The sequence below is a fragment of the Triturus cristatus genome, chromosome 8 (genome assembly GCF_964204655.1).
Source record: "Triturus cristatus chromosome 8, aTriCri1.1, whole genome shotgun sequence".
Lineage (NCBI taxonomy): Eukaryota > Metazoa > Chordata > Amphibia > Caudata > Salamandridae > Triturus > Triturus cristatus.
In genome coordinates this window covers 753,555,481-753,580,152 of record NC_140591.1, presented here as the reverse complement: position 1 = coordinate 753,580,152, position 24,672 = coordinate 753,555,481, and the positions used below count along the sequence as shown (strand labels likewise).

The 24,672-nt window shown below is 43.8% G+C and overlaps 1 protein-coding gene across 4 annotated transcripts in view; it reads right to left on the bottom strand.

The window, feature by feature from the left end:
* Nucleotides 1-24,672, bottom strand: part of ARHGEF7 (Rho guanine nucleotide exchange factor 7) — a 908,392-nt gene that overhangs the window by 496,698 nt on the left and 387,022 nt on the right. For all 4 annotated transcript variants that reach the window (XM_085622182.1, XM_085622181.1, XM_085622184.1 and 1 more), the window contains 2 exons: nt 19,947-20,041; nt 19,217-19,312 (listed from right to left, as the gene is read on the bottom strand). In XM_085622182.1, coding sequence (XP_085478308.1) covers nt 19,217-19,312; nt 19,947-20,041 — 191 coding nt within the window. The remainder of the gene's footprint in view (nt 1-19,216; nt 19,313-19,946; nt 20,042-24,672) is intronic.

The window sequence follows — 24,672 nt, the reverse complement described above, 5'->3', positions numbered from 1 at the left end:
TGCACATGTACACTGTGAAGAGTGTTTCTGTAGAGGGCAATAAAACGCCCACTCCACACACACAAAAACTGACATTTATTCTATTCCAGTGATATTTAGGAGCCCTTAAAGCATAGATGAGGGTGAGTAACGTTAAATTTGAAAAGACGCTGCTAGGAAGAAAAGGCGCAATTCTGCCTATTTTATCAATCAGAGACGCCTACCACTTACCACCTGGACACGTGAAAACTATCAGTTTCAAGTTTTAAAGGCTGATGTCTTTGCTTCTCGGGCGCCCACAACCAATTCAATTTAAAGGTCTCGGGTACTGGAACAGAGACACGGATTCCTGCAGCCGCTGACTCTGGGCATTCTACAGCTACAGACATTCATTGCTCACATTATCACTAAAAGCTAGAGGTAGCTGCCAATAAATGACACTGCAAAACTGCACAGTTTCCCTCGGGATTCCTACAGCATTCCTTCCAAGGCTGGAATCACTGAATAAAGGAAAAACCTGGCCATAAAACTTACCAAAATTTGGTTTTGGTTTATTTTTCGTGTGTTCGGCACAAAATAAAAACACTCTTACCAAATTGATGCTGCAGCCGAGGCATGTTATTGCGTGCACTCCAAGCACACACGGCAGCTGACAAACATTCCTGCTCGGCCAAGTTATTATAGACGGTGGGGGACTAAAGTGTAGTGGAAATGCTAATATTCAGCTTCCCTTTGACTTAGAGCACAAGTTCTGTGCTTGGTAATTGTTATATAATTAACATTCAGGGGCATGAGAACCACAGATTGGTTTGCAATACAGGCGCAGCAGTGAATCACGGACAGCACACCAGGGATAGGGCAGCACCAGACTCACCACACGAGAAACGCACTCTAGGGAGTGAAGCTCTCCGGAGTACCAGCAGAAGTAGAGCAGCAAAAGTGACACAAGCAGATGCTTCTCACCTTCGACTCTATAAGAGTACCCGATCCAAGTGGTAGGTAGGAGTGGTAAGAAGCAACGCGGGCAGCTGCGACTGAAAACACATCAAAAAGTAGGACGGGCAGGAGATGGTGGTGGTGGTGGGAGGGGGGGGGGGGTGGGAGGACGCACAGGGAGATTAACTGAATTAGGACAGATGCCAACAGGAAACCACAGTGAACCAAGTCGAAAGAAAAAATAGTGTGCCCAAACTAACTAAATAGTCAGAAGTGAACGGATCCATGTAACAGGGTCAGTCTCCTGGGTGGTAATACACATCCAAAAAGTGGAACAAATGTAAAGCATTTTCCAATGAAACCAAAGGATTTTTGAAAGCAAGACTAAGGAACAAAGGAAAGTGATGGGTGTGGTGAAAGCCCACAGAAGTAGATACAGCATGTGGAGAGACCAGGCATGCCCGCTGCCTAGACTTAACCTATAAAGGATATCTCTCTACTGTAAACAGCAGAGGGATTTCCTGGTCGTGTGCAGAGGACGGACAGTTCCTTCCTCAGTACACGGGCACCGTGGCAGAGGACGGAACAGTTCCTTCCTCCGCACTCAAGGGATTAAAAAAATATTCAATATTTAACAAATACAAAGGTGGCAAAACAATGTTCACATTTTAAAACGGTCAATTTTTTTTTTATGTAGACACATAATGAAATGCAGACATACAAACACACTGACAGTTTGCTTCAGTTAAGCCCACCACAGCATTGAGCAGTGGTTCAGCCCACTTCAGCCACTGGCTCCCTTCCCTGTTGGTGACGGCATTTTGCTCTTGTGCATCTGTCTAAAAGTAGTTCACTTTACAGTCAAAACTGTTAGACCAATTATATCTTTAATGTAATCATGCTTTTTTGTGTGCAAATGATATGCTCCCACTTTCAATACAGTGGTACTTTAACTTTTTGTTTCATATATCTCAATTATAAACTGCAAGTTTGCCACGGTCAAATCTATTTATTTTGACAATACTCTTTTCGCTTGTGCGTTATTACGCTTCATGTGCAGAAAACACCATTTACCACCAGATGGCAGTGTTAGCTCATAGTTAACTCACCGCGATTATAGCTGTGTAACTGCATTTGTATCGATAAAACGTAACCATGCAGCACAAAAAAATTATGGATTTGCGCAATTTGAGGGGCAGTAAGGACCTGCAAACATACAGAGATTAAAATAAAAATGTAGAAAATACAGAATGAAAGCAGCACTGAATGTTGCAAGTTACCACAGGGAATGTGCCGTGTTGGAGGAGGTGTCCGGTACATCAGACTCTTCTCTAACTTAGTGGATGGCAAATTGCAGAACACAAGTTGGCAAATCATCATCTTGCCAAATCGATTGATAAAAATGAAATGTTTACAAATGGCAAATTGACCAAAAAAAGCCATGCTTTGGGAAGATGGTATCTGATTTGGACTACATGGGTCTGTTTTTAATTTCAACTTCTACTGACATCCGTGGAGGAACAAAAGTGAGTCAAGAAAGCACCAATGAGAAAGAACTAAAAGGCAGAAGAGAAACCGGAAAAACGTGGCGTAGTGTGTAATTTGGTGTAGGATTTGACGGGGGAGGGAGAGGGGTGGAGAAAGAGAAAGCTCATAGTAGAAAAGGTTAAACAAGCATTTACAATGCAATGGTCTCGGCATTGGTAAAGTTAGAGCTATTGGCATTGCTCATGACATTATTTTTGTTTATGTTTTTGTTTTTAAAACATTTAACATCTTCAACGCCGATGACGGAACGGTTCCGTCATGCACGTCGGTTGGGCTGTGCTTATGACGGAACCGTTCCGTCATGGCCCCGCCCGCGCTCAGAACTTTCAGCACCGCGCGGGAATCCGCGCAGCGCTGAAGAGGTTAAAGAAACGGCATTATCATGAGCAATGCCAATAGCTCTAACTTTAACAATGCTGAGACCGTTGCATTGTAAATGCTTGTTTTTAGGGGGGACGGACCCCCTCACTAGCCCAACAGTGGTTTGATGCAAAACAATGGGGGCCCCCAGCTGGATGAGGTGGGGGTCCCGAGATTCCATAACCCACAGATATTCATAGTCTTGACTGCTGAGGGGCCCTGGTTTGTGCTATGCCCTGTACCCCAGAGAGGTGGGGGGGAGGGAGACACAATGTCCCTAGAAGCAGCAGAAGATGGTCGATTATGTGGAAAATGCTGCAAATCTTCAATTATGCTGAAAAATCCTCAGTTGCAAAATTGCATCATTCCATGGGCCTGTAACTGCAAGAAGCGCGAGGTGAGAGGGAAAGATGCCTCTAATCGGAGACAAAGTCCACTCCATGAATATTTTGAAGAATTGGTAACTAATAGGCGAGACCAAAACACCTGGTCTTGATGAGATAAATACTCGTGGATGGAATAGGGAAGCCTGAAGGGTGTGTATAACTGTTTTCAGTCATTCTACTGATGCCAGACCAAAAAATGTATTCATAATTCTATCATGTATCATTCTCACTGGGCACTAGTTTAACTAAAAAAATTACTGCTCTATTGAAGTTAAATTCAGTGCTGATGAGAGATAATATAAATTTCCCATGTCAGCTGTGAGCACTTCATCTACTCTTTTTTTTTACTTTGCGTCTGGGAGTCTGCAGTTGTTCTTTCACCTGGGACTGCAAGTACCAAGATGCAAAGGGAACGCAGAACTGAATGACATGAATGACTCTCGCCTGGTTTGGAGCAGCCTTGGATACCTCACTCTTTCAGAACTGTCTCTGCTCTTGTGCTCATACATATTTGTTTGTTTTTAAACGGTTTCTGTGCTGCTTTATCTGTATCCTCGTTGCCATTTTCCAGGGCAGTTGCCTTAGCCCTCTTTTATTAGTTGGCATCATTGGACGGGCACTGTGCATCAATGGTTGGTTAGGCTGTGCGTGTCTCACCCTCTCGCTACAAAGGTGCTTCTTAGCATATGCAAATGCCGATGGCATTACTGTAATTACGTAACGCTCAGAAAGTTTGCCTGACGGCTCTCCTTGTTGCCAGCTAGTGGATCTGGGGTTAGAGAGATGCAGCGGATGGCACCAGGTCACACACTTAATCAGTTGTGGAAGCTGAGATTGAAACCCGGGTCTCCCTGGTTTCACAGCTGCAAAATAAGATCATATTCTCCAAGACATGTGCCCGCGTCCCCTGCAGCCTCCATCTCTCTCTCTCTGGGCAGTGCCATTCCCCGTGCAGTGCCCTGTCCGTGCCCCGCGCTCCATCCATGTGCCCCTCACGAGTGCGCGCCTCCTGAATCAGCGGGGGCAGCCCTCTGATTAAACGGTTGTCCTGGCAACCCAGAGAAGCATTGGACTTTCCTACAGGCTACTAGGTGGGAGGGGGCGTTGTGGGAAATACAAGGAGTGGGGGCGGGTTGGGACGGTGTGAGGTAGAAGAGAAGTTGGTGAGCTGCAGGGCTTTGGTTGGGGGTGTGAGGATCTGCATATGTGTGAGCGTAGGACTAGTACGTGTTGTTTTTCTAGCGGATACGTTAGCTGAGGTAATTTGCTCAGGATCAAACAGTTTGTTAAATGTGATTTCTGAATTCAGTTCATCTGAGGGCCCAGTTGGCAACATAAACCATAGCCCACATCTCGCCCGAGCAGAAATATGAAGAAAGTGGGTTGGGGATGAGGGATGTGAGCGAGGAGCATTGCTTAGAGGAGTGAGATGTGCCTTTGGTGGGATGCGAGTGAGGACCATAGCTCACGAGGGTGAGGGAAGTGAGTGAGGGACAGGGCTCCTGGGGAGTGGGTGAAGAGCATAGCTTGAACTGGAGGGGTGAGAGTGTGGCTTGGGTGGGGTGTGAAGGAGGTGCAGGGCTTAAAGTGGGGTGAAAGTGAGGACCGTAGCTCATGAGGGCGAGGGCTGGCGAGGAGAGATGCGAGGACCATTCCTCATGGGGGTAAGTGAGGCTGGCGAGGGGATAGCTCCTGGTGTAGTGTGGCTGCTGAGGAGAGATATGAGTGAGGACTGGGGGCCATAGATTAGAGGGGCGAGAGTGTGGCTTGGTGGGGTGTGAAGGAGGTGCACAACTCGGAGTGGTTTCCAGGGGGCTAAGGCGGGATGTGAGTTTGATGCACAGAGGGATGGACGGGTGAGGGAAGTGAGTGAGGGCATAGCACGGGGCGGTAGGGAGGGGGCTCAGGGTGGAAGTGAGTGAGAGCCCGGGCACAGCTCAGTGGGGCGAGAGGGGGCGAAGGGTTGAAGTGAGTGAGAGATCCCAGGGGCAGCTCGGAGTAGCGAGAGGGGGCTATGGGTGGAAGCGAGTGAGGGCACAGCTCGGCGGGGCGAGAGTGGACGAAGGGTAAAAATGAGTGAGATCCCATGGGCAGCTCGGAGGAGCGGGAGGGGGCCAGAGTGGAAGTGAGTGAGAACCCGGGCACAGCTCGGCGGGTCGAGAGGGGGCTAAGGGTGGAAGCGAGTGAGGGCACAGCTCGGCGGGGATGGGAGTGAAAAGAAGGCTTGGAGGGGTGAGAGTGGGCGAGGGGACGTGGCTTAGGAAGAACGTTTGACGGGGATGAGATCGCAAGGTTGGAGGGGAGGCAGGACTTGGATGGGATGAGTGGGGGGCTGCAGGGGGGGGGACGCCGAACCTGCCTCCGATGCGGTTTTTCTCCTTCAGCGCAATCAGTGCTGAGAGCTTGTGTCTCTCCTGTGCCTGGGAAAGTGGGTTAGCCTCGGAAGGAGCAGGCGTGCAGTGTGCGCACACATCCACACACACAGCACCGGGAGCAGCAGCACTCCAGGAGAGAGGGGTCACCAGCGCAGGGTCACAGTCCACACTCACGACAGCCCATGGACCACAGGCCGCCTCAGGAGAGAAGGTCGCGGTTCAGTTCGAATTCCCTTCTCGCGCCCTTTGACTCGATCCATGCCTCCCAGGGGCAAACCGATGCCGCCACCATTAACATTCCGCCCCACCTCTAATCAACTGCAATGATTGCGCTGCAAATCTTCCGAAGGTCCCGTACAACCGGATGAACCGGAAATGGCCTCATACCCAACCAGTCTAAAAAGCCGCTGAGTCACAGAAAGTTAAAGAGCAAAAAAAAACGAGGGCACCGGAAGACACCACCGCCTTTCTCCGAGGCAGAGTAGAAATGCCTCGGAGAAAGGCAGCGTCTTTTTCGGATTCGGGGGCGTGTTTTGCGGTTTAATGAAACGGAACGCAAAAAACACGCCCCCGATCCGAAAAAGACGGGGCTTCAACGGAGTGACTGACCTGTTCTCCAGTGGCTGGCCAGCATTCAAGAGGCCAGCCAATGGAGAACAGGGGAGAAGAGGGGCGGGTGCAAGCCCCTCTTCTCCAAGACATTAAATCTCCGGACTTCCGGTCTGCCGACCGGATGGTCCCGAGACCTAAAAAGGAGAAGAATCAGATAGATCAGAGCAAACACCACATCCTAAATACAAGTGGAAAGGTGGGGTGGGGGCAGGCGGAAATTAAATAAAGCAAGCATTTACAATGCAATCGGTCTCACCTTTGGGCCTTAAGTATTTAGCCATGCAGCACACTATTGTGGATACAGCAACATTTACTGGTGCATTGTAAGCGCCCGGTCTCCTGAAACCGCCCATTTGATAAAAACAGGCAAAAGGCTTTCAAATGAAGTGCAAAACCATTGTAAGTTTTACGCTGTGCACTAAAGGAGCCAGCATCTTAAAGCCGCCGCATTTCTTGAAAGAAGAGCATAACGGAAGCTCTGCATGGTCGCTTCGCCAGTGTTAAAAAAAAAACCTAACACAAGCAGAGACGATGGGAGGTGGTGTGTGGGGACGGCACTGGGGAGATTGAGTGCGGTCAGCAATGACAGGAGGGTGGGGTTGCGAGCGAGGAGCAAACAGATGGCCAGAGTTGGGCAACCAAAAAAAAACAATCAGTGAAGGAGGGTTCCAAGCACCCAAAGTCGGGACAGATGGACACTATTGACCAACCAGAGTAAAGACATTTAAAAAGGAAGGCCAACCAACCAACCAAAGGAGCTGGTCATGTTGAAAGCCCACAGAATGAATACAGCATGCGTCGCAGAGCAGCACATGCGCTGTCCAGGTTTGACCCTAATAAAAGGGTGAAAATGGTCACTGAATATAAACTGACTGCATAAAAGACACTAGCCAGTCCACCCATTTCAGTTCTGCCATATTTAACACATGGATTGCGCCTTCTCTCTCGTTGACAATGAGACCAATTAATTGTTACTTGTTCCTGAGCGCATCCCCACCCCCTTGCGTAGCATTTGCCACTGAGCCAGTTCAAAGCACAAAGAAACTTAAAATAGTTTGATAGGAAGCATCCCCTGTCTTTCAACGGCGGATATACTACATCACATCAACAAGCACTTTACAGGGTGAAGTATCAGTTTAACAGACATGTATAATATATATATATATATATATATATATATATATATATATATATATATATATATAAAAAAATTCACTGAAAAAACACAGGTTTCTGGGACGTTATAGTTAGTTGGACATTTTACTCGTATAAAACCAGAGAAATTCGGCCGTTATAGTTAGTAGAGCCAACTATAACTCGCGCCCCCGCAATGCACTGCTGGTGACGTCATATATTACATCACTCATGACATGGTCAGTGACATCACTGATGACATCTCAAATGACATCACTGATGACATCATCCAGTGAATGTGTGTTTCTGTAAAGTTTAAATATTATATATATGCCAAGGTGTTTTAAAGGATGAGTGGGTCTCAAAGTGTCTGAATAGATGATTTAGTAGGTGCGTGACTGATTGTATAAGTGACTGATTAAGCTTATGAATGCATGGGTTATTGGGTAAACTGTGTAAATATCTGTATCAGTCTGTCAGTTGGTGTATAAGCGTCTGCATGGGTGCGTGAGTAGCTACATGACTGTCTATTTTGGTTATTGATTGGTTGTCTGAGTATCTGTATGGGTGCGGCTGCTGAGTGTGTGTATGGGTGTGTTGGTGAGTGAATGGATATCTCAGTGATATATATGTGAGTAACTACATATGTGAATGGCAGTATATGCGAGTGTTGGAGTATATAAATGACTATACATGAGAGTGAGTGATTGTGAGAGTGGCTAAAAGGATGAGCGTGTGCTTGTATCAGTGATTGTGTAAGAGTATGTGTTAGTTTTTGTATAAATAAGTGAGGTGGTCTGTGTATAACTGTATAGGTGAGTAAACTGGTGTGATTGATTCTTTGCATGATTGAGTAGGTGTGTGAGTAAGTCTATGGATGAGTGGCAGTGTGAGTGTATGTATAGGTGTATGAGTGCATATGATAGTGCTGTATTGATGAGTGACTGCATGTATGAATGAGTTACTGTATGGGTGAATGAGTGGATGTGTGTGTGTGTGTGCAGACCTATGAAACACTGAGTGGGTATGTACTAACTGCTATTGGTCTGTCTATGCTTTCAATATTGGTAGTCTATTTTAGAGCGGGTGTATAAAAGGTTTTATTAGGCTCTAAGGAGGTGCATCAGATTATCACATGGATGAGGTCATCAGTGATGTCATTTGAGAGGTCATCAGTGATGTCACTGACCATGTCATGAGTGATGTAATATGTGACGTCATCAGCAGTGCATTGCAGGGGCACGAGTTATAGTTAGCTCTACTAACTATAACGGCCGAATTTCTCTGGTTTTGTTCGAGTGAAATGTCCATCTAACTATAACGTCCCAGAAACCTATGTTTTTTTCAGTGAATTTTTAAGGTTTTTTAAATGCTAATTTCTAACTAAAACGTCCCTGAAACCTATGGTTTTTCCAGTGAATTTCAATGGTTTTTTAAACGGGAATTTCTAATTATAATGTGCCTCAATCCTATGGTTTTTTCTGTGAATTTTTAAGGTTTTTTAAATGCTAATTTCTCCCTATTAAGTCCCCTTGAATCCTGAAGGTCCCTGGTGGCCATGTAGCCCACCAGGTACCTCCAGTAAGCGCCACAGAGCTTCGTTGCTGAGATGAGAGGTGTTCCTAGGCCACGCCCCTTTTTACACCACGCTGCAATTGTGGCTTCTGGCGCACTGTTGCTCTGAGGATGAAGTCCACTTGTGTCCTGAGGTCCTCAGGACACAGGGACACAAGAGGACCTCATCGCCCCACAAGCAGTGCACCAGAAGCCGCATTTGCAGAGTGGTGTAAAAAGGGGCGTGGCCTCGGACCACCACTCTGCAACACAGCTCTGTGGCGCTTACTGGAGGTACCTGGTGGGCTAGTTGGCCCCCAGTGACCCTCAGGATTCTAGGAGACTTAACCCCCCACATATAGACACACTTAAGACAGACCCACTTAGGACAGATCTACTTACTCGCCGACAACAAATGCAGGCACATATGCTCACAGTTGAATGGATGGAAGACTGGGTTTGGTGGGATACATAAATACATTGTTGGATTCATGGCTGTGCAGTTTAGTGGAAAAGTATGCAAGTTGATGGGGTGATAGGATGTGTAATTGTATGGATGTATGTGTGATGTTAGCTTGAACAGATCAGTATGTGTGTGATTGTATGCATGTGTGAGTGTGTGAGCGAGTGTGCGAGTGTGCGAGTGCGTGTGAGTGTGTGTGTTTTTTCCTGTTAGCTCTGCACTTCTTTTTTTCCATTCTCCTTTACTCTGTGTCACATAGTATCACCTCAACGTTCATATAAGTATTTTGTCAAAATCTTCCGGTGGAGTTTGAGGTTTCTTTATGATGCAGCAAACCAGTTACATCCCAAAAACCTTTTTCAACCAAAATATTGTAGGCCAACATCGTATCTTAGTCCCTTCCAATTTCTTAATTTGTTTTAGTGCCAAGAAACTTCTAAGTAAACGTGCTCCCAATAAATAGTTAACACAACATCAAACAGTTATTCTGAGCCGGACTCATTAAAGTATCACATCTGTGAGGGAACAGGCGTCAAGACATTAGCAACCATTAGGGCACTGATTAACTTTCACATAGTGCCACAGAAAGGACTGCAAATATGAATTACTAAGCAAAAAAAAAACATACATAACACACAGGCTTCCCCTCAAGTTAAATTACCACATATTGGAAAACAAATACATGACACATCCCCAACCTCACAAATATACAGCTAAAAAACATTCTCATTAACAATGCCTAAAGCTCTGAGCTCACCCACTAGCATGACCTATTGGCTTTGCCAATGCTTGCTCTTTTTGTTCCATTTCACGCAGGATTATAAGTACAAGCCAATTAAGGAATACAAACATTCAAAGACGCAAAAAAAAGTCTGAACATTTGAAGGGATAAAATGGTTATTCATTTTTACTGCAATAGGGGTCACAATAAATCATGACAGAAAGGTTTGGTGGCCTGAAACAATCAAGCCGTAGCAAAGCCAATAGGTTTGGCATAGGCTGTCAGGTTTTTGGCTTTGGTTTTTGGCTTTGTCAGTAATTTTTTGGGTCTCAAAAAACACACATTGCTGTTATCAGTGCCTGGCCCTTTACTACTTTGTGTGTGTATTGGATCCTTTTGAAAGAGAAGACAGCCGACACTCACACTGAAGTTAGCCAGTGGCGGCCCCATGTTGTTCTAGGGGGTGAAGAAAAATGTGAATGAAACCAAAAAAGATCACGAATGAACTGGGCCAGCGGAAAGCACCAATGATGAATTTTATACAATGAATTCAGTAAAATCAAAAAATCTTTGTTAACCCTACATTTAAAAAGGACGCATACCACAGTCTACTTACAATCCGTTAACATGTCCATACTGACTCCAGATCAGGCAGCAACATTAGACGCCCCATCCGCATAGAGGAAGTTGTCACAGCGATCTTGCGCCTCAAGGTGCTCAAGTCCCCAGGCCCGGATGGGTTCCCTCCCATTTTCTACAAAAATGTCTGCCCCATCTTAGCCCCAATTTTACCAAGGCTGTTTAATTCCCTTGGGAGTACCAACCCGACCCCCGTCACGATGCTGGAGGCAGCAATAGTGGTCCTGCCCAAGCCAGGGAAAGATAAGCAGCAATGCGGCTCGTACTGCTCGATATCTCTACTTAATGTAGACTTTAAAATCTTTACGGGCATACTTGCATCTCGCTTAAGCCCCCATATGCCAAATCTGATAGAAACCGATCAAGCAGGATTCATTCAATCCAGACAATGCGTCGATAATACAAAGAGTAGATTCCACCTCATAGACAAGGCCCACCAAACACAAATGGATGCGCTTTTGTTGGCGGTTGATGCCGAAAAAGCACTTGACCGGGTGAACAGGGGATTCCTGGGACACACGATGGCGAGATTCAGTTTGGGGGAGAAATTCCGGGAGTGGGTACGCTGCTGTTACGACAGACCTACAGCTTTCATTAGAGTCAACGGCATCCCTTTGCAATTCAAAGAGGAACCAGGCAGGGATGCCAGTTGTCTCTGTTACTGTTTGCTCTATAAATAGAGCCTCTGGCACAGAGGGTTAGGGATAACCCTAGAATTAAAGGGATTCCACTTGGGGGAGAAACACATCCCATTAGCCTTTACGCAGACAATGTGCCAGCGGCACTGACGGAACCAAAGATCTCCCTTCCCACCTTTTTAGAGGAGTTAGAAACGTTTGGGCGGGTTTTGGGTTTCCGGGTTAATGTGGGTAAATCCTTGATCTTAAATTTAAACCCGGCGTTACCCACACTGGACCCCATGGAAGACTGGCATAAAGGTGGTGGACACTATTCCCTACCTAGGGTTGGAATTAGCGGCCACAGTCCACCGAACGGTTCGGCTGAACTACGCTAAGCTAGCACGGTAGGCAGAAAAAGATCTGGGCACCTGGAGTAAACATCTTTCCCTATTAGGGCGAGTAGCTGCGGTCAAAATGTGCCCGTTACCGAAGGCATTGTACTTTTTTCAAACCTTACCAGCACTGCCCCCTGAGGGAGTGATTATCTCACTACAACGCAACAGCAATCAATTTGTGTGGGCAGGGGCACGACCACGAATATGTAAGGCCATAGGGTATATGCGCCCAGAAAACGGAGGCCTGAGAATAGCAGACCTCCTCAGCTATTACAAAGCGACCCAAGTGAGATACTTGGTGGAATGGGCGAGGCCAGAGTCCGAAAAAAAGTTGGCTTTTTTCAAGACAGAACATTGGCAGGTATCCCACTGTGGAAAGTCCCTTTCCTGAAAAATTCATAGCACCCACGTGGTCAACTGGGCTCGCCGATCACCAAGTCAATGATGAAAGTCTGGGATGGGGTGGCGACAACCAAGAAACTTACAACATTTCCGTCTCCTCTAAAAACCCTGTTCGGAAACAGCGAGTTCGCTCTGGGAATGTCAGACAAAGCATTTGGGGCGTGGGGGGGTACTTCATGTCGATCGGTGGGTCATCTATTTGACCTATCAGGAGTACTCCCGTTCCCTCAAAAGAACTAGTGTATGGGATCCCCGAGTCTGTGAGACTGCAATACTTGCAACTGAGACACTGGGTCCTTCAAAAGGGGATGAGAGAGCAAGGGGGTCGTCGACTGACCAAATACAAAAAATGGTTAATCACTAAACTCACTGATAAAGGGTTGATCTCCGATATGTATGACATGATCAGAATCGGCCCACATTCACAAGCTACAGCGAGCCTAAAGAGGTGGGGGAGAAAACTGGGAGGTGACCTCACACAGAAAGACTGGGAAGGGATCTACTACAGAGCAAAACACATAGCCTGGAACGTGGCCAGTATTGAAACAGCTATGAAAACAGCTACTTACTGGTACCTTACACCGGCGCGCCTCCACAGAGGCAACCCACACAGGAGCCTCACCTGCTGGAGAGGCTGTGACAATGGTGGAACACTGCTACACATACTGTGGGAATGCCCATTGTTGACTAACTATTGGACTAAAATCCTGGATGATGTAGGTGAGCTATTTGATACAGAGATTCTGAGGCTCCCGGTATATGTAATTTTGGGTCTCCCCAACCCAATCACGTTTCCACTTAAAAGCATGAGAGGACGTCAGATGGGGCTAGCATTGAGGGCAGCTTTGCAGAATATATTGACACACTGGGGGTCATCCAGCCCCCTACATATGTAGGATGGCTCCACAGGCCATGGAATAATGTAGGGATGGAACGCATTTCGGCCACATTGAACAACTCTGCTGTGTCTTTTCAGAAAGTATGGAGCCCATTCCTAAAACCGCCTAAATATCTGAGAGTGTTGCGGCTCTCAGACCTAGGGACAGACCAACAACCATCCTCAACTGCTTAATGGGTGGCGCTAACGCTACGAGACAGGGACTCGACAGACAAGACTTTGGAATATCAGAAGGGGGGGGGGGGGAGTTAAAGTTATTGGTTTCTAGCAAACTGTTGAGTTTTCAATAATGCGAAATTGTTCATTTTGCATAACTTACAACTACGGCAATATGTTTTCCTTGCTACAAGAACGTATGTGAATTGTATACAATTTTGCAACTTATTGCCTATGCCTTTGTACTGTTTTCCGATATCAAAAATGCTAATAAACACATTTAAACATAAAAAGAAAGCAGAGTAATAGGAGCATCTCCTGAAGATTTTAATGGGGGGGAGGGGGAAACGAGCACTAGTAAAGGCAATATGTCTTCTTACCTTTGAGACTTTCTAAATGGATTTTAGCCATGCTGTACAGCATGGCTCAATAATAACAAAAATAAGCCATTGGCACAGCCGGTCGTTTAATTTTGTAGACACACCTATCACGCATGCATGCGCCTACAAAATCACATCCATTTTTTTGCTTTTTATTTGCAGGTCTGAGTTGCATCAGCAAATAACCTGGTAAGAAAGTATGGGAAAGCTTATTTTTAAGTGCAAGTGGGGAAGCAATACGGAGGGTACAGATGAGGGAGCAATATGGAAGGTACAGGTGGGGAAGCAAAGCAGGGGTATGGGGAATTGAAGCAACAATGTCAAAGAAGGATGGTACAGGTGGGGAGACAACACAAAGGCAGAAGCAAGATGGAGGGAGGGGATCATAAAACAGCGAAGCAATGTTAAGTGGGAGAGAAGCAAATGGTTGAGAACGCAACACGGGTGTACACGAGAGTGAACAGAACATGGAAGGGGAGGGAAAATACATGGGGGACAGAGAGCAACACAAGAGCAGAGGGAGAAGATTACACAAGAATCTGGAAAATACATGCACTCTTGTGGAGTGATTAACCCAAAAGAAAATAGAAGTGCTTGAAAAGCAAAAAACTAAAGCACTGAAGCCAGCCAATCAAAAAAGATTTCAAAGAGGCTTAATTTCATTGGAGGGACAAAACACAAGGCTAATAAACTTGGACACGAATAAGAAGCCAATCAGCGACAGGCAGTTCAACCAATGGTAAGCAATGGACAGGCTCCAAGTCCCTGTATGTTCTTGGTAAGCCCACAGTGTTTTTTGTAACAAGACAGCTCAGCTATCTGTTAGGTTCAGCCTCGAAGTATTGCCAGCTGAGAAAGCAGGATAATAGCCCTTATTAATCATTTTAAGGTATTTAGCAGAAAGGGAGCTAGGATCATTTATTCACAGCTGATGCAAATGAATGTTTTTAAATTAGGCTACACGAACATTAGTAAGTTATCAATGACACCTAAACAGCACCAAATTAGTTACTCTCAGTTTATTGGTGCAAACGGACCATTTCAGGGCATTTTTTCACATCTGATTTATAACAACCTTGAATATATCAAAGTATGAGTAACTAAAGAAGTGAACTCAGCCATACATGCCTGGGGCACAAACAGGTATGTGCACATTACCTCAAAGTGAGTGACAGAAATGATATAGTGTAGAAGAGGGATTCCAAGGCACTGGACTGCCTCAATGAGACTACTGCCGGAAAGGGATGGGGAAGAGAGTTGGCGAGTCAGCGCCTGAACCTTTGTTTTAGTACAGGCTTGCAAGGTGGAGATACTTTCGAAGGATGGGGTTAATTAAGAGAAGTGCAGTCATCGTGTGCAAAAAAATAAAAAGCAATAGAATGGCTGGACCAGAATTTGAATGCCCCGATCGTCAATTCTTTGAACAGAACAGGTCACTTTTCTGCTGGAGGCTGATGACAGCTGTCCTGAAAATACACTTGTGAATCAACAGCAAGCTTTTAAAATGCATTTCTAAAACCTACCAGAGGCCAAAGTCTGGCTCGTACAGCATTTTTTTCAGGACTATTTTTAAAAAATGTAGGCAGCCTGGCACAGGCTTTTGTGCTTTCTGAAGAGATTCGATAGAGTATTATTAAATCCCTCAATACAGAGAATACGCACAGGTAATAATTCAAGCCAAGAATTCACAGAACAACCTACTCCCTGTAATACGTACTATCGCAAGGCATGGAATAAAGAGCATTCCTCTGTATATAAGGATGATAGAAGAGGTTTTTCCTTGCTGCAGAGAGATGGGGAGCTGCGACTACTTTTGCATCCGTAAGAGCGTGAAGGTGCATACTGTGGGAGGTATAACCAATGCTTTCTAATACAAATTGGTCAGGGTGGAAAGTTTGCATTTCCTCTAACTGCACAAAAGAAAGACACAGTGTAAACGTTTCCTTCTGCTCAAAAGAAGTCAGATACAAGCAGCATACCCCGACGAGTAGGATGCTTGTGAAAGTCTAATCTAAAGCCATCCAAGACGGTAGGGTGGGGTCAGGATACTCTCAAAGACCTAGTGGAGCACGGTGCAGGTCCCCCTCATTTTTAGGTCTCGCCTGGCGATGCAGCGCAAAGCGCTGCTCGCTGGGCGAGAGATATTGTAAGCGAGCAGATTTCAGAAGGGGACTTGAAGCCCCGCCTCTCATTTCCATTGGCTGGCGTCACCGTTTATGCTTAACGGTGGCCTGCCATTGGAAATGAGGTATTTTTCTTTCCGCCCTTTTGCCTTTTTGTCCGGCCCATCCGGACTGTCTCGTCTGCTTTGCGGCTGTCGCAAAGTATTTTCTTATCTTTGTCGGGGCCATCTGTTTTCACTCAGCCGCGTGTTTATTTTTGCATCGCGCTTTCACTTGAAGTGAAAGTAAAAGCGCGATGCAAATATAAACATGGCTGAGTGAAAACAGATGGCCCCCTGCCTACCCACAATGGCCAGCGCTTGTTTTCTCAGTTCCTTCTTTCTTCGCAGGAGCGTCTCGCACAGGAGGGGCTCGGCCGGTCGGGAGGAAGAAACCCTGCGCGTAGCTCCATTCCCGGAGATTGTGTTCATCCTGTTTGGTTTAGAAGATGCCGCTGGCACAGCTTGCTGATCCCTGGCAGAAGATGTCCGTAGAGAACCTAGAGGGCTGTGAGGTGAGCCTCAACGTCAAGCTCTAAGATAGACGTCACGCTCTGCAACTGGGCTTTATAGGCGGCGGTGCTCTTTGCTGCGTGATGCTATACTTGCGAGGCAGAACTTTCTCAATGTGTCTGCTTTTTAAATTTAAATTGTTACATTGTGTTACTGCCACACCCCATCCGGTCTCCAGCAGCATTGGGGTGGTGGCATGGGAACTGTCAGCTTTTGGCTTGCTTCACTCGTCACTGAAAGGGAAACAAGTGCCCACCCCCGACGTCGCTAATGACAGAAGTTCCCCTTAAACGATTTGTGTCACGTAAACTTGCCACTTGGGCAATATAGTTGTTCAGGGATGCCTCTGTTACAAGACCAAGTTGACGCTCACTTGTTTCAGGTTGCATACCTGTCAGAAGTACCCATAAAGTCAAGATCGATACAATAAGCAATGAGCTATTTTTGTATGTCAGCGTTTGAAAGTTAATATCAGAAAAGCGTTTTAAGTGGCATACGTTTTCTCTTATGTTACACAACGTAAAGTGCCCTCTTGGGCCATATGTCCTGAATTCACACACTTTTCAATGAAACGGTCAGCATTTTTTCTGTAGCATGAACCAGTATGAAAGTATGAGTTGGACCTGCTTTTCAGTGTCTGGGCTACTACTACCCATTATTGGATAAAGTGCTGGTTATAACACTGGCAGCAGTTTACATAACGATAATGAGTGTACAGTTTAAGGAAGCATTTATAGAGGGGTACTTGCTTGTTTTCTACCCCCCCCCCCCCCCAATGCATAGAGAGCAATTTTCAATTTGAATAAATCCAGCTCTTAGTAAAATGAGTTGCGAAGACTGCTTGCTGACAAGGACATGGTGGATGAACATGATCACACTATCGGAATGGAACCGTGCTTTTGTGACCTATTGCAAGTACTCCGGGCAGGCAAGGCTGAAGCAAGCACTTGCAAACATCGCAGCCATCCCACATAAGGACCCTTCCTTGTAGTTCTAAGTTGGTCATTAACGCAAAGTAATTTAATCTGGTATGCTGACCAGGCTTTGCGTTCACCGACTTGGCTTCTTGTGTTAGTCTTCATCAAGACCATGCCAGTGTCTCATCAGAAATTCCTGACTGAAAAATCGACAGTACTGTTCGAATGAACTGTCTGTTTATAGGTATTTCATCCACCTAGACACATCAAAAGAAGACTGGTTTAATGTGTATTTGAAAGAACATAAGAAGTGTGGAGTGTGTGTACACTTTATATAATGCTTTAATTGTTAGATGTACTGAATACGCCTATAGATGTTCTGGTTTTAAGGTAGGCTTATATAGTGTACGTAAATTTCCATCTACAATTGAAAGAATAAATGCTGAGCCAGTGTTATAGGTGTGTTGTAGTGTGCCAGTTGTGCACAGGTTTCCGCAGCAGTACTTAAACCCTCGGCATTACTTTCCTCATTCGTCTGATGCAGTTTGAGAGTAGAGTGACACTCCAAACTTTAGATGCTTTCTGCTCAGGGATTTGACTGAGGTCGCAGTTCTTGTGGGGTTGGCGCAGGGGTGTCAGTCACATGGGGTGTGGCGTATTATACAGTACATGAGTAACATTTTTTTTCAGTAATGTGTCTGTTTTCCTGGAGGAACTTGTTTCCAGTGCTATGTTTGGGCATCTGTCTCGTTGTATTATTTCTAAAGTAATAACTTTCTTGTTCTGCTCGTTGCACAACATATCTGATGTGTGCATTCAGCAGAAACGTTGTGCTAACTGGAATTTCCACCAGGTGTTGCCCTCAATGCAAGCTCCCGGGCAACTTGCATTTGCAGGCACACCTCCTCAAATTTGCAGCCATGAAATAAAGCCCAGCATTAAGCTTTTCTCATAATCCCTCTGAGTAGTTAAAGTCGGGGTGAACGTGACGTTTCTTATTTGTCTGTATCAAATTCATAAAGAAATTTCACATGTCTCCGCTCAGATGCGCACTTGTGCAGTCCATGTGCCAACTGTGGTACCAAAGAGCATCTTCCATACCAACGCCCACTTCACCTACTGACTTAACCTGGCATCACCGTTTCCCTCTGCCTCAACAAGGTACTAAACACATTTTCTGCAACATATGTCGCTATTGTTTATGTCCAACGTCTTATCCATACGTGCACGCGCCCCTTCGGTGCCAGAGAGAGAGGCCGGGGGATTGTGCCAATGCACATGTCCGAAACTAGTGCATTGACATGGTAGGGTACCTGAAACACACTATACCATAAATCCCCCTTTGCACATAATATACTCTGCGCCAAATATCCTTCATCAGTGGCGTCCAAAGAGGCTATCTAAGCAGTAACATGCTGTGGCCTCACTCTTGATTCATTCGGGTCTAGAAAGTCATGGCCCGTAGAAGAATGTGAATTGGCCAGACCACATCCATCTCCAACAGCTTTCCCAATAATGGTTGCTTTACTGTGCAATAAAGGTTACCTGCAAGGGTATGGCCATAGGGGCTGGCACTTCTTCTGTGACAGAAAAACCAATTAAGATTTGGAGCAAGAAATGCTAGTAGCAGGATAGATATATGCAATTTTGTCACCTAAAATAATGGTGGGTGGAATATAATATAATATAATTCAGAACTAGACAATGAGTAAGGATGGTGCGACCTCCTGTGTTGTACAGATAAAACAATTAAATAATTTGCCTGAGCACCTTTTCCATTTAAAAACTGTGGTGCTTTTACGACAGTGTACAAGTTACATACAAAGTAAAATTATAAAAAATGCCAGAAGCACAATAACAATTGTCAGTATAAACTTAACATTGCTGTTCAACTGAGAAACTGATTTCGCATTGAGAGCAAGGTCCATTTCCACTTCCCTGACCTGACAAGTGAAAGAAGCAGCTTATGCAAATAAAAAGAAAACACCCATTTGGCACGAGAAGATTTTTGCAAACTATCTTGGAGTACTGTGGACTAAAGTAATGCAAATGTTTGTTCAAACTTACTTTGTGCAATCTTCTAAGGACTGAACAAGCATCTGCTGGAAGGAACAGATCTCCTCTAAATTTCCAACCAAGTAGGATGTGTTTGTGATATTCAACCTGGAATAAAAGAAAAAAGAAAACACACACAAATTACTTGGGTTGCTCTCATGGAGCGAATGAGGGAAGAAAGTCAAATACATCTGATAAATTAGTTAAATCTAGGCCTGGGCTAAATTCAAATTATGCCAATGTAATCTGTATAATTTTAGGAAATTCTGCATTACAATTGTAACTCGAAATTCACAAAATGACAGCATTACACCACTTTGCGCAATTACTCACTATCCGTGAACAGCAGTAATTCACTGTAAAAAGTTACAGAAAACGCACAACACAATAAAACGCAAGCAGCTGTTCGCAGTGACATTGCTTAAATACATCCTTGCGCCACCAAATTGACACAAGGATGTATTTCGCACTAAAATATAGCACACAATGACGGTTCTCGAATTTGCGTCAGCAGCAACAGTCCATTCCTGCTCTTACAACCCAGCTAACCCCGAAATCACTCACTGACTGCATCTTTACCCTTGACCCTTCATAGCACTGCCTTCTATCTATCTTTGCACAATAAAAAATACTATGTGCATACTATACAACTGCAAGCAAAATGAATTGCTGAACGTTTACTGAGCTCTTTGCACCAGCCTGTCATTGAAACAAAAAACAGGGCAGAATAATTCAAACTTACTTTTCACTGACTTGCAGAGGCCGCAAGTAACTTGAAAGCATTGTCTGGATTTCTTTGAAATATTCATTTTCAGTTTCCAAAATATTTTGTAGCACCTGAAACACAAAATTGTCAATTTAAGGTTTGAGCAACAACAAAATTAGACATGTGGTCTCATATTTACAACCATAACTATGACCATAGCTTGCTAAATATGCTAAACTGCACAGGTAAAATGGATCAATTGCATAGACAAAAGGACTCAGTAGATGCTCTCTTAATCTAGCCACTTCTTTAGCCGTTAAATTAGCAATTTGCTTGGTAAACTGGGTGAAAAGGAGATTATAACAGCCCATTCTTGGGAAGTGTACCAACATCTCCATTCATACACCGCTGAGGGATAAACGTGCATCAGTTTTACTCCGATACAGCTAGCCAGTTAAAAAGGTGGAAGTAATCAAAATACGAATCAAAGCCTGTGATTGGCTGTTTGCATCAGAAAGTGGTTTACACTGCACGGGCATTTGAAGTCTAGCACAGGCCACTCCCCTTCATTTATCACATTTTAATAAAAGACAGCGAGGAAATACTACAAGATGGGCAGTGGATTAGGCCAATTAGGGATTAAAACACGTTTAAAAATAAATAAAATTAAAATAGTCTTTATTGATTTTTATATGTATAATACAAACATAGGGACACTTCATGAATGCAATTAAATAATAACTAGAAAGAGCTTGACACTAATGGCATATCATTTTAACAGCTGATTTTGAGGAGCACAGTAGAAATAGGTGAAGAAGAGAAGATGGGCAGGGTACATACTGTGCATAGCATTCACATTAATATTATCACATATTTCAGGTGGCAGACAGAATATATAAGAGCTGGTACATTAAGACGGTACCGTAAGAGAGAGGCTAAATGAACATTAGATAAGATCCATTGAATGTGCTTAAGAAACCATCTTCAGGTTGTTTTGTATGGACAGTGGAACAAACAGTCAACACTTGAAGTAGTCAGCGAGGCCATTACCATAAGCGAGTGGATAAAGATCAGATAAACAATTCAATTAGTTTGGATACTGGAAGTCATAAGTGTGGAGAAACCAAGAACACATTTGTCTAGGGAAATATAAGTCAGACATAATGAGAGGTAAGAGAGCTGATGAGGTTCAGCATCAAGCGAGTCCTACATGGTTTGTGAAATGGACGCCACGGAGAGCATTGTAGGGAGATGTTATCTGTCCCTCTCAGAAATGTGAGCCATTCATGCCACATATGGCAAGAAACTATGTTGAATTTCTTCCTGTTGGTGAGAATCAGTTTACAAGCAAGGGTTAGAATTAGGTCTAGAGGAGCTTCATCTGTCCTTGTTCTTTATTTGAGGGTCTAGCTGTCCAAGGAGTATATATAAGAATTTGCATGTGGGAGTAATACCGAAGGTGATTTTGATAAATGCAAATGTGTTATCCCAGAAATTCTGGAGGTTGGGGCAGTAAATATTAAAGTGCCTGTATTTGGGATCTTGTGTGAGGTTAAGTTTGTGGAGTCTTTCTGGCATCCAGTAACATCTATGAATGATCATGTATTTGGTTTGAGATAGCACCGGTGATCGCTTATTTGAAAAGATGGATCTGTAAATACTTACCCATTCAAATATTATGTTGCTTTAGCTGGTTCTGCTTCCCATTTCAAATCGTTACGAATTTTACCTCTGAGGGATTTAGGCAGGACTAACTTATATACTTTGGATACAACATGTCCCACCTTGTATAGTTTTTTTATGAGAGCTGGGAGTGAGGGGTTATTTTTAGTGTTGGATATTTCGATATCTGCACTCAATCTAAAAAATATATAAAAATCCAGGTTGTCTAGCTTGAAACAAAACTGTAAAGTGGAAAAGAGGAGTGGGAGGTTGCCGTCAACGATATCATGTTTATTCCTTTTTTTGACCATTTGGGCCACAGTACGGGTTGACCGTTGAGTTTAATTTTAGGATTGAGCCAAATGGTTGACAAATTAGAATTATGAATCTTTATTTTTTGAGAATAGCCCTTTTGGTGATATCCATAATATATTTGGAGTGCAGATGATGAAAATTGTGCATTGAAAGGTATGCACTAATAGGTCAGTTGTTTAGGATTGATTTTTCTACATTTACCCAGACAGGTATAGTCTGCCTCTTCAAGAAACCAGTTAGTATGCAGTTTGGTAGTTTCTAAAGTTAGGGAGCACTATACCACTATTTTTCTTAAAGAGTCTAAGTTTGAGAGATATTCTAATTTTTTTGCCCAGCCATAACAATTTATGAAAAGTATTATCGATTTTAGACAGGAAGTCTTCTGAAAGAGACATAGAGAGCTTACTAATTAGGTAATGGACCAGGGGATTAAGCATAATTTTTATAGACTCTGCCCTACCACACCATGATAGAAACTTAGGTGACCATCCGTTAAAGAGGTTATTAATCTTTTAACAAATCTTCATTATACTCTAAGGTTCTGATGAGGTCATTGAAGAATTCTACTCCTAAATATTTGACACAACCTGGTGGGCAAGCGAGGCCTGAGTCGCCAAGGATATCTTTTTTTCCTATATAATAGAAAAACCTAACCTCAGATTTGTCCCTTTTTTATGTATTGCCTGAGATGCCAGTAAATTCTTGAAACAATGTTATTAATCCAGAACTAGAAGAGGGGGCGTCTTCGGTGGTAATTAAGATATCTTCTGAATATGCAGCTATTGTTATGGCACCACTCTAACCCTATCGGTTGGGTTGTGGTACAATGACATAATTCGAATGAAGAACTCAACCAGGTTGAACTTCTCCAGGACCAATTTTTAAATAGTGCAAATCAACTTTGTCAGGCATTTTTTTCTGCGTCGAGCGGTACTGCAACCGTTGGGAGACTGAGAGTTTTGCCTTTTCTAGTGCGTGGCAGAGTATATGAGTGTTATTGCTGAATAACCTGTTCTTCAGTAATCCTACCTGTGAGGGATGAATGGGTTTAGAATTGCATTTTTGGAGTCTAGCTGAGTGTATCATGGCGTAGATTTTGCAGTCCAGATTAATTAATGAGACTGGTCTGTAATTTTCTGGGAGCATGGGCTCTTCCCCTGCTTGGGGAATCACAGTAATGATGGACTCCGAAGGAGTAACTGTGACTTGTACTGAGCTGGCAAAGTGGGTAAAGCGGTTTACTAAAGGCTTTAAAGAATTGTGCAGTATAACCGTCCAGGCCAGGGGCCTTGCCCGTTTTGAGTTTTTTGACAGCACTGGCTACTTCTTAATCTGTTAATGGTCCTTTAATCTGAACTATATCCTCCTCTGTAATTTGGGTAAATTGGCCTTCTCCAGATATGCTACACATTTCTAATGATCCAGGGAAGTGTTGTTTTTATATATGTTTTGATAAAAAATCTTTCAAGACCTATGCGATTTTATTAGGGTTAGTCCGGACAACTTCTTTGTCATCTTTAATGCCGTTTATTGAATCTTTGTAATCTATGTTTCAGATATGAGGCTAAGGTTGTTAGCTTCACAAAGTCTGATTCTTTTTTGTTTATTGGCGCATATACCTACTCTTGTACTTCTAATGTTATTGTATTCATATGTTTTCTTGAAAATCTCATTTAGTATGCCAATAGCTTTAGACAAAATGAATCGCTTTTCTAGGTCAATGATTTGTCTCTCCAATCTTAAGAGTTCGCAATTCGCATCTTTGCTAATGTTTGATCTAATTTTGATTCTCACCCCTCTTATTGTAGCTTTAAGGGCTTCTCATATAGTGGTATCCGAGGATTCACTTACTTTGTTATCTTTGAGGAAGTTCTGAGTTGAACTGAATAATTTATACATTATTTTGTTTTTTAAGTATCTCATCATTAAATATCCATTGTACCTGCTTTGAGTCTGGAGAGAGGTCAGTGATGGACACAGTTATGCAGAAATGGTCTGCTATCACTCTTGGTTCAATTGTTGTGTGGTCAACCTTTCTAATGGAGTGGACCAAGATAGTCAATATGGTAATATGACTTGTGTGGGAATGAGTAAAAAACATAGTCCCTTACATCTGGATTTTGAGTTCTCCATGCATCAATCAGATTGAATCTAGAGCATAGGTTTTTAAGAGCTTCATGGCTTTTGTTTGGGCGGAATGAGAATTGTTAGTTTCTGGCTAGCATAGGGTACACTGGCAAATTAAAATCTCCTGAATAGATAGTAGTGGAGGACTGTGGGATCATTTTGAGCTGGGCAAACAACTTATAGAAGGATGGGCCATCCGCTGTCAGTGCATAGACATTGACCACAACAAACACACTTGTTTTCAGAGAGTTTAGATATGATCCACCTCCTTTGTTTGACAAAAAGAGACACCATACTTATATTTTACTTCCTAGTGATCAAAGTCAAGACACAGTTTTTTGTCCCAACTGCAGCAGAACATGCTATATCAGAAAACTGGTGATTTCTGAGAGAAGTGATGTGCGAGGAGTCGATCTTGGTTTCTTAAAGGAGGATGGCATCCCCATAAAGTTTATATAAAGTTACTCCAGTATTGGAACTTTCATAGATTCCAATGCTTGAATCATTCCCCGTCGTTGAGATGGGAGTCCCTGGTATACATAAAATAGCAATAGAACCCATTGCAAAACAAAGAAACCAGGCCTAGGCCCATTCTAGTTTTGCAACATATCCACCTCGTTTTGTAAAAGAGACCAAATAAAATGAACAACCAATCAGA